General features: G+C 41.6%; 2 protein-coding genes across 2 annotated transcripts; both read right to left on the minus strand.

Moving 5' to 3' along the window:
* Positions 1-6,282: 6,282 nt before the first annotated feature.
* LOC138892133 (uncharacterized) lies at positions 6,283-6,702 on the minus strand. Its single transcript, XM_070175829.1, has one exon. It carries the CDS (start codon positions 6,700-6,702, stop codon positions 6,283-6,285), a length of 420 nt encoding a protein of 139 aa, XP_070031930.1.
* A 138-nt stretch (positions 6,703-6,840) lies between these two features.
* Positions 6,841-7,686, minus strand: LOC138892134 (uncharacterized). Its single transcript, XM_070175830.1, has one exon. It carries the CDS (start codon positions 7,684-7,686, stop codon positions 6,841-6,843), a length of 846 nt encoding a protein of 281 aa, XP_070031931.1.
* Positions 7,687-10,934: the final 3,248 nt, after the last annotated feature.

Consider the following 10,934-nt stretch of genomic DNA (forward strand, 5'->3'; position numbering starts at 1 on the left):
TCACATGATGATTTTCTAACAGTATTATGACCCCAATTTTCCACCTTAGGATGTCGTGATGGCACCTAATCTCTAAGATTAGGTAAGCCTAACAGTTAATAATAGCTTAACAGAAATAACCAATTTGAGATACTAAAATAAAACCGATAAGCTCATATTAATTCCTAAAATAGAACATCAACAACATAATTCCCAAAATCAGTAGAATTGAGTCATAAGCTCTACAAATATTCTAAAACCTATACTACAACACGGTCTGCCAAAGGAAATAACAACAATGTTATGATAACGGAAGGTGACTCCGAAGCCTGCGGACGTCGAGCAGGTATACCTTGAAGTCTCCGGAAAGCAAGTAATCAATCAATCACTAGCGTCCAGCACGGGAAGACGTACCTGGATCTGCACAAAAAATATGCAGAAATGTAGTATGAATATACTACAACGGTAACCAGTAAGTATCAAGCCCAATCTCGGTAGAGTAATGATGAGGCCAGGTCAAGAGACCTACTAGGATAAGATAAACAAAATAATAATATAATAACGGGAAGTAACGGAAAGCGGAGAAATGAATGATGACAAAGCAGTTTAGTAACGTAACCCAATGACAGAATTTTAAGCAAAAAGGCAACAAGTAGGAAGCACATAATGAGAACCATAAATAATCAAATACAGACAAAACTGGTAAGACAAGGAAGAATAAAAGCAACAAGAACTGTTCAACTAATAAATCTTTTCAATATGAAATATACAACAAGAATCACAATCGAGGTACCACCTCGTATTCACATTTCACAATTTCAATCATATTCTTTCCTTATATCACCGCGTGAGCCTTACATTTAGTTTCGAAAATTATTTTTTCCTGAAATTGCCACACGCGTTTTAGCCCACCTTATCCCACCGCATGATTTCAAGTAGTTTCCCTATTAGTAATACGCGTATCAATCCCACCTTATCTCATCACATGCGTATCAACCCCTAGCCTTATACCACCGCATGTGTAACAATATCACAACACAGTCACAACTTGCACCACAAGTGCCCATATGCCAAAACTTGCCAAAAAGTCAATAATACCAATGTTTCCACAACAAATAACCCATTGCTCAATCGCAATGTATACAATAATCTCAATAACAACAAGATGAATGAGCAATACTCAACAAGGAAAGATACCTCAACATTTAACAACTTCACCTTAATGTGATAACGACTTTTACAACTTCAATACCAATAACTCAACAAAAAGATATTCCACGAAATAGCAATCTCAAGTAAGAGTAATTTAGCAATAAAGAGGTAACAAGATAATAAGAAAAATAAAAACTTCAACTAAGACATATGAGAGCAAATATAACAAGTAAAAGGTAGAACAAGTGCTACAACATCAACTAAAGCATGTAAGAGTAGATTAACAATGAAAAATGTGACATGCTATAACAATTCAATTAAAGGCATAGAAATAGTCTAAATAGCCTAAATCGGTCAAATACCATATATAGCCCGTGTAACCTACTCGTCACATTGCGTACACGGCTTTCACATAACACAAATAGCACAATCAATCCAAATCCTAAAGGGTAGTTTCTCCCACACAAAGTTAAGCAAAATACTTACCTCAAATAAGTTAAATCAACCCACTACTAAGCCTATTCCATGAAATCTAACTCCGGACGGCTCGAATCTTTCCAAAATAACTTAGTACCATAAATACAAACCATAGAAAATTATATCGGTTAATAAAGTAGTAATCTTTAAAGAAAATCAAAAAGTCAACTCAAAACTTTAACCCCGAGCTCGCACTTTGGAACCCGATAAAACTTACAAAATCTGAACACCCATTCAATAATGAGTCCAACCATACCAAAATTATCCGATTTGGACCTCAAATCGACCTTCAAATCTTCAATTTATAGTTTAGGAAAGTTTTCACAAAATCTCCAATTTCCTCCAACACAAAACACTAATTAAATGTTAAAAACAATGAAGGAATCATGAATAACAAGAAAATCCGAGTAAAAAATACTTACCCCGATCCAAATCTTGAAAATCCCTTCCAAAATGGCCAAAAACCGAGCTCTTTAGCTCAAAGTGTGGAAAATAAAATAAAACCATCGACTCTAACCTTTTTCTGGCTAGTTATTCTGCTTCTGCAGATATGTGGTCGCTTCTGCGACTCCGCATTTGCGAAAAAACCATAGCAGATGCGGCTTCCACTTAAGACCAGAAGAATCGCTTCTGCGGACGTATATACGCACTTGCGCGTCCGCTTCTGCGTAGATTCCATCGCAATTGCTCATCTAGTCAGCCAAATCCAAATCCACTTCTGCAATCCACCAGCCACACCTGAGGCTCCAAACCTGCGGCCAAGCCCACCGCAGGTGCGATGACACGAGAAACTCAGCTGTTCAACAGCAATTATCTTAAGTCCAAAGTGAACCCGAAATCAATCCGAATCACACCCGGGCCCCGTGGACTCCGTCCGAACATACCGTCAAGTCCCAAAACACATAATAAACCTACTCGAGGTCTAAACTCACATCAAACAACACCAAAACCACGAATTGTACATCGATTCAAGCCTAATGAACTAATAAACTTCCAATGTCTAAAACTAATACTCAATCATATCAAACAAACTCCGAATGACCTCAAATTTTATACACAAGTCATAAATGATACAACGAACCTATTTCAACTTTCGAAACCAAAATATGACTCCGATATTGACAAATAACTCTCGGTCAAACCTCTCAACCTTCCAAACCTTCAACTTTCCAACTTTTGCCAATTCAAGCCAAAACGACCTACTGACCTCCAAATCAATATCCGGACATACGCCTAAGTCCAAAATCACCATACGAAGCTATCAGAATCATCAAAACTCTATTCCAGAGTTGTCTACATAAAAGTCAAACTCCGATCAAATCTTTCAACACAAGCTTCTAACTTTGGGAATAAATGTCCCAATTCACTCTGAAAATCACCCGAAACCAAACAAACTACCCCGACAAGTCACTTAACCAAAATTGAACGTAAAGGAGGCAATAAATAGGAAAACGGGGCTACAATGCACAAAATGACCGTCCGAATCGTTACATCCTCCCCCTTTTTAAAATAAACGTTCGTCCTCGAACGAGTATAGAGACATACCTGAAGTGCTGAAAAGGTGAGGATAACAGCTATACATATCATGCTCAGTCTCCTAAGTAGACTCCTCGACTGGTTGACCCCTCCATTGAACCTTTAAGGAAGTAATGTTCTTTGACCTCAACTCTTGGATCTGCCTGTCCAAGATGGCCACCAACTCCTCAACATAAGTCAAATCCTTGTCCAATTGGACTGATATGAAATCTAACACATGTGACGGATTACCATAATACTTCTGGAGCATGGAAAGATGGAACACCAGGTGAACTGTAGATAAGCAGAGTGGCAATGCAAGCTTGTAGGCCACCTCCCCCATTCTCTTAAGGATCTCAAAAGGACCAATATACCTAGGGTTCAACTTGCCCTTCATCCCGAACCTCATCACACCCTTCATGGGTTAAACCCGGAGCAAAACCCTCTCTCAAACTATAAATGCTACATTACGAGCCCTCCGATCAGCATAACTCTTCTGTCTAGACTAGGCAGTATGTAGTCGATCTTGAATTAACTTGACTTTCTACAAGGCATCTCGAACCAAATCTGTGCCCAACAACCTAGCCTCTCCCGGCTCAAACCAACCAACTGGAGAACGACACCGCCTCCCATATAAGGCCTCATAAGGATCCATCTGAATACTCGATTGGCAGTTGTTGTTGTAGTCGAACTCTGCAAGCGGCAAGATTTGATCCCAAGAACCCTCAAAATCCATAACATAGGCACAAAGCATATCCTCTAATATCTGAATGGTGCGCTCGGACTGTCAGTTTGTCTGGGGGTAAAATACTGTACTCAACTCTACCCTTGTGCCTAACTCACACTGCACGAATTTCCAGAAATATAATGTGAACTGTGTGCCTCGACCGGAGATAATGGACACTGGCATGCCGTGGAGACGAACAATATAATAGATATAGACCTGAGCCAGCTGCTCTGAAGAATAAGTAGTCACCGCCATAATGAAATGAGCCGACTTGGTCAACCTATCCACAATCACCCATACTACGTCAAATTTCTTCAAAGTTCGTGAGAGCCCAACAATGAAGTCCAATGGTTACACGCTCCCACTTCCACTCGGGAATCTCAAGTCTCTGAAGCAAAGTGCCTGGCCTCTGATGCTCGTACTTCACCTGTTGACAGTTTAGGCACCGAGTCACATACACCACTATATCTTTCTTTATTCTCCTCCACCAATAGTGCTGCCTCAAATCGGATACATCTTGGTAGCTCCCGGATGAATGGAATACTGCAAACTGTGAGCCTCCTCAAGAATCAACTCACGCAACCCATCCACATTGGGCACACATAATCGTCCCCGCATTCGCAAAACCCCATCATCTCCAATAGAAACCTCCTTGGCATAGCTGTGCTGTACCGTGTCTTTAAGGACAAGCAAATGAGGTTCGTCATACTGACACTCTCTGGAGTGCTCATATAAGGAAGATCGAGAAACCACGCAAGCAAGAACGCAGCTGGGCTCCGAAATATCTAATCTAATAAATTGATTAGCCAAGGAATGAACATCCAGGGCTAGTGGCCTCTTTGCTGCAGGTAGATATGCCAAACTACCCAAACTCTCTCCCTTTCTACTCAAGGAGTCGACCACCACATTGGCTTTTCCGGGATAATAGAGAATAGTGATATCATAGTCTTTAAGCAACTCTAACCATCTCCACTGCCGCAGGTTAAAGATTTTTCTGCTTGAACAGATACTGGAGACTCCGGTGATCGGTATAGACCTCACATGGGACACCATACAGATAGTGCCTCCAAGTCTTCAATTCATGAACAATAGCTATCAATTCCATGTCGTGGACTGGATTATTCTTCTCATGAACCTTTAGCTGCTGAGACGCGTAGGCAATCACCGTACCGTCTTGCATCAACACCGCGCCAAGCCCAATACATGATGCATAATAATACACAGTGTAAGACCCCGAACCCGTAGGTAACACCAACACTAGGGCTGTAGTCAAAGAAGTCTTGAGCTTTTGAAAGCTCGCCTTACACTTCTCAGGCCATCTAAAAAGAGCACCCTTCTAGGTCAATCTAGTCATAGGTGCAATAATGGATGAGAAACCCTCTACGAAACGTCGATAATATCCGGCCAAACCAAAAAAACTCCGAATCTCAGTAGTTGAAGACGGACTGGGCCAACTCTAAACTGCTTCAATCTTCTTCGGATCTACCTTAATCCTCTCACTCGACACCAGATGACCCAAAAACGACACCGAATCAAGCCAAAATTCACACTTTGAGAATTCGCATATAACTTCTTCTCCCTTAAGGTCTGGAGCACGATCCTCAAATACTGCTCATGATCCTCCCGACTGCGGGAGTCCACCATGATGTCGTCAATAAATACAATGACAAATGACTCAAGATATGGCTAAAATACATTGTTCATCAGGTGCATAAATGATGTTGGGGCGTTGGTCAGCCCAAATGGTATCACAAGGAACTCGTCGTGACCATGCTGAGTCCTGAAAGCAGTCTTTAGAATATATGGATCCCGAATCTTCAGCTGATGATACCTTGACCTCAAATCAATCTTCGAGAACACTCTGGCACCCTGAAGCTGGTCAAATAAGTCATCAATACGCGGTAATTGATACCTATCTTCACTGTAACTTTGTTTAACTGCCTATAATCAATACACATCCGCATCGAGCCATCCTTTTTCTTTACAAACAGAACTGGAGCACCCCAAGGTGGCATACTAGGTCGGATGAAACCCTTGTCAAGCAACTCTTGCAGTTGTTCCTTTAACTCCTTCAGTTATGCTTGTGCCATATGATATGGTGGAATAGAAATAGGCTGAGTGCTCGGCTCCAGGTCAATGCCAAAATCGATATCTCTATCGGGCGGCATGCCAGGAAAGTTTGCTGTAAACACATCAGGGAAGTCTCTTACTACCAGAGTGGACTCAACGGTAGGAGTATCGGCACTAACATTTCTCACGAAGACTAGATATGCATCACTCCCCTTCTCAGCCATCTGATGTGGCTCAAGAAAGGACACAACCCTGTTGGGAATATAATCCAATGTACCCTTCCACTCTAATCGTGGAAAACTTGGCATAGCCAATATCACAATTTTGGCGTGACAATCTAGAATAGCATGATAGGGAGACAACTAGTCCATGCACAAGATCACATCAAAGTCTACCATATTGAGTAAGAATAGATCAACCCTGGTTTTAAAACCACTAATAAAAACTAAACATGACTGATAGACAAGGTCCACAATAATAGAATCTCCCACGGGCATGGACACATATACAAGAGAACTCAAAGAATCACGAGGTATACCCAAATACGGAGCAAAGTAAGATGACACATATGAGTAAGTAGAGCCCAGATCAAATAAAACTGAGGCAACCCTGAAATAGACCGGAACAATACATATGATGACTGCATCTAAAGTGGTAGCCTCTGTCCTACTCGGAAAAGCATAGAAACGAGCCTGGCCTCCCCCTCTAGGGCGACCTCTACCTGCCTGACTTCTACCACTAGCTTGTGGTGCATGTGGAGCGGCAGCTGGAGTAGTAACCATGGCCTGCGAAACCTGTGGACCCTATGAAATCCATGGAGCATGTGTAGTCTATGGAGGCACACCCCTCCTAAGTCTGGGCCAGTCCCTCATCATATGTCTGGTATCACCACACTTAAAGCAAGCTCTCGGTGGGAGTGGCTACTGAAACTGACCCTGGCCTGGTCGGCTGGACTGACCGCTGAAGGCACCCCGTGCAGGATGTACACTAGATAGTAGCTGTGCAAAATGGGCAACCTGAGACCTTGGAGTGGCTGGAGCACCAGTAGAAGCTGGAAGTGCTAAATGAACTGGACGACTCACATAGCCCCTACCATAATAGGTTGCAGTTGGGGCGCGTGCACCATTATATCCTCCATAATCTCGAGGCCCTTTGGCCTCCCTGTCCTCTCTCTCATGGCTCCGCATACCCTCCGACCTCCGCACAATCTCTACAACTTGTTGATACGGAGTATCTGCCTCTAACTCTTGATCTATGTTGAATCTAATAACATAGTTAAGCCCCTCGATGAATCTGCAGACTCGCTCTCTAACTGTAGAAACTAAGGTTGGTGCATGTCGGGACAACTCCTTGAAACTGATAGCATACTCTGACACTGTCATAGTCCCCTGACGCAGCTGCTCAAACTCCGTGCTCCATGCATCCCGAAGGGTCTGGGGAACAAAATCTCTCAAGAACATCTCTGAAAGTTGAGCCCAAGTGAGCGAAGCTGCATTAGCTGGGCTACCCTCCTTGTAAGCCTCCCACCACTGATACGCTGCTCCTAATATCTGGAATGTAATAAAAGAAACTCCGCTCGTCTCCACAATACCCATGGTGCGGAGAATACTGTGGCACTTCTCTAGAAAACCATGTGCATCCTCAGTAGCTAGGCCACTGTAAGTAGGAGGATGATACTTCTTGAACCTCTCAAGTCTCAGTTGTTCCTCCTCGGATGCCACTGCCCTAACCTCGGGCCGAACCGAAACAATAGGTTGTACTGGCATAACTTCCGAGACCTGATCAACCTAGACCCTCTGCTCTGAAGTATGGGATGCGCTAGTCTGGGTTCCTCCCCCGGCCTGAGATGTAGCTAGTGCGAGGGGGATCAATCCCGCCAGATCCAAAGCACCGAACATGCTCATAAACTGTGATAGGGTCTCCTGAAGTGCAGGGGTGACAATAGGTGCCTCGGGTGCCTGTCCCCCAACCAGAGCTACTATCGGCTCCTCAGTCGCTGCTCGAGCAGGTGCTCTAGCTGCACCATGTGCCCTTCCTTGGCCTCTGCCCCGGCCCCGGCCACTCGCGGCTCTAGCATAGGACGCGAGTGTCTGATCATAGAATCCTGCAGTGCATTTCCTCACCATCTATTAGAGAATAGAAAGAGAAAAACTCATATTTTGAAATCAACAAATTCGCACGATAAGGATTCAAAGAAGTGGAATTTTCCTAACAGTTATGTATCCTCTCAAAGATAAGTACATACGTCTCCATACAGATCTGCAATACTCTACTAAACCTGCATATGAATCGTAACACCTATGAACCTAGAGCTCCGATACCAACTTGGCATGACCCCAATTTCCCACCGTAGGATGTCGTGATGCCACCAAATCTCTAAGACTAGGTAAGCCTAACAGTTAATAATAGCTTAACAAAATAACCAATTTGAGATACTAAAATAAAACCGATATGCTTATATTAATTCCCCAAATAGAACATCAACAACATAATTCCCAAAACCGTTGGATTGAGTCATAAGCTCTATATAATATTCTAAAACCTCTACTACAACACTATCTGATAAAGCAAATAACAGTAATGTGATGATAACGGAAGGTGACTCCGAGGCATGCGGACATCGAGTAGGTATAACTTGAAGTCTCCAAAAAGCAGCTAATCAATTAATCACTAGCGTCCAGCACGGGCAGACGTACCTGGATCTGCACAAGAGATGTGTAGAAGCGTAGTATGAGTACACCACAACGGTATCTAGTAAGTATTAAGAATAACCTTGGTATAACAGTGATGAGTCCAGGTCGAGACACCTACTGGGACAAGCTAAACAGAACAATAATATAATTATGGGAAGTCATGGAAAGCGGAGAAATGAGTGATAACAAAGCAGTTTAGTAACTTAAGCCAATGATAGAATTTTAAGAAAAAAGAAAACAAGAAGGAAGCACATAATGAGAACCACAAATAATCCAATACAGACAAAGCTGGTAAGGAAATAAAGAAGAATAAAAGCAACAAGAACTGTTCAACCAATAAATCTTTTCAATATGAAATGTACAATAAGAATCACAATTGAGGTATCGCCTCATATTCACATTTCACAATTTCAATCACATTCTTTCCTTATATCACCGCGTGAGCCTTACATTTAGTTTTGAAAATTATTTTTTCCCGAAATAGCCACACACATTTTATCCCACCTTATCTCACCGTGTGGCTTCAAGTAGTTCCCCTACTAGCAACACGTGTATCAAGCCCACATTATCTCACTGCACATGTATAACCCCTAGCCTTATACCACCGCATGTGTATCAATATCACAACACAATCACAACTCGCACCACAAGTTCTCATATGCCACAACTTGCCAAAAGATCAACAATACCAATGTTTCTACAACAAATAGCCTATGGCTCAATCACAATGCATACAATAATCTCAATAACAACAAGATGAATGAGGAATACTCAACAAGGAAAGAAACCTCAACATTTAACAATTTCACCTCAAAGTGATAATGGCTTTTACAACTTCAACACCAATAACTCAACAAGAAGATATTCCACGAAATAACAACCTCAAGTAAGAGTAATTTAGCAATAAAGAGGTAACATGTCACTAAGGAAAATAACAACTTTAACTAAAACATATGAGAGCAAATATAACAAGTTAGAGGTAGAACAAGTGCTCTAACGTCAACTAAATCATGTAAGAGTAGATTAACACCGAAAAATGTGACATGTTATAACAATTCAATTAAAGGCAAGAAACGAGTCTAAATAGCCTAAACCGATCAAATGCAACATATAGCCCTTGTACCCACTCGTCACCTTGCGTACACAGCTTTCACATAACACAAATAGCACAATCAACCCAAATCCTAAGGGGTAGTTTTCCCACACAAAGTTTGGCAAAATACTTACCTCAAACAAGTTAAATTAACCCACTAGTAAGCCTTTTCCGCAAAAATCTAACTCTGGACGGCTCGAATTTAGCCAAAATAACTTAATACCATAAATATAAATTACATAAAAATATTCCGGATAATAAAGTTGCAATCTTTAAAGAAAATGAAAAAACGTCAACTCAAAAAGTCAACCCTAGGCCCTCACCTCGAAACCCGACCAAACTTACAAAATCCAAACACTCATTCAATAACGAGTCCAACCATACCAAAATTATCCAATTTCGACCTCAAATCGACATTCAAATTCCCAATTTATAGTTTAGGAATGTTTTCACAAAATCCCCAATTTTCTCCAACTCTAAACACTAATTAAATGTTTAAAACAATGATAGAATTATGAATAACAAGCAAATCCGAGTAAACAACACTTACCTAGATCTAAAATTTAAAAATCCCATCCAAAATCACCCAAAATCGAGCTCTCTAACTCAAAGTGTGGAAAATGAAATAAAACTCTCGACTCTAACGTTTTTCTGCCCAGTTATTCTGCTTATGCGGACATGTGGTCGTTTCTGCGACTCCGCTTCTATGAAAAAACCATCACAGATGCAGCTTCCACTTAAGCCTAAAAGAATCGCTTCTGCAGATGTATATACGCACATGTGCGTCCGCTTCTACGGAGATTTCACGCACATGCGGATCCAGACAGCCAAGTCCAAATCCGCTTCTGCGATCCACCAGCCGCACCTACGGCTAAGCCCAACATAGGTGCGATGACACTAGAAATTTAGTTGTTCAACAACAATTATCCTAAGTCCAAAGTGAACCTGAAATCAATCCGAATCACACCCGGGGCTCGTCCAAACATAACATCAAGTCCCAAAACACATAACGAACCCACTCGAGGTCTAAAATCGCATCAAAAAACACCAAAATCATGAATCGCACATCGATTCAAGCCTAATGAACTAATGAACTTCCAACTTCTAAAACTAATGCCGAATTATATCAAACCAACTCCGAATGACCTCAAAATTTGCACACAAGTCATAAAAGACTCAACAAACCTATTCTAACTTCCGAAACCAAAATCTAACCCCAATATTGACA

This window comes from Nicotiana tomentosiformis, chromosome 5, assembly GCF_000390325.3.
Source record: "Nicotiana tomentosiformis chromosome 5, ASM39032v3, whole genome shotgun sequence".
NCBI lineage: Eukaryota > Viridiplantae > Streptophyta > Magnoliopsida > Solanales > Solanaceae > Nicotiana > Nicotiana tomentosiformis.

Excerpts from the sequence above, each read along its gene's own strand:
- LOC138892133 (XM_070175829.1), bottom strand. The coding sequence starts at position 6,702 with ATGGTTACTACTCCAGCTGCCGCTCCACATGCACCACAAGCTAGTGGT.
- LOC138892134 (XM_070175830.1), bottom strand. The coding sequence starts at position 7,686 with ATGCCAGTACAACCTATTGTTTCGGTTCGGCCCGAGGTTAGGGCAGTG.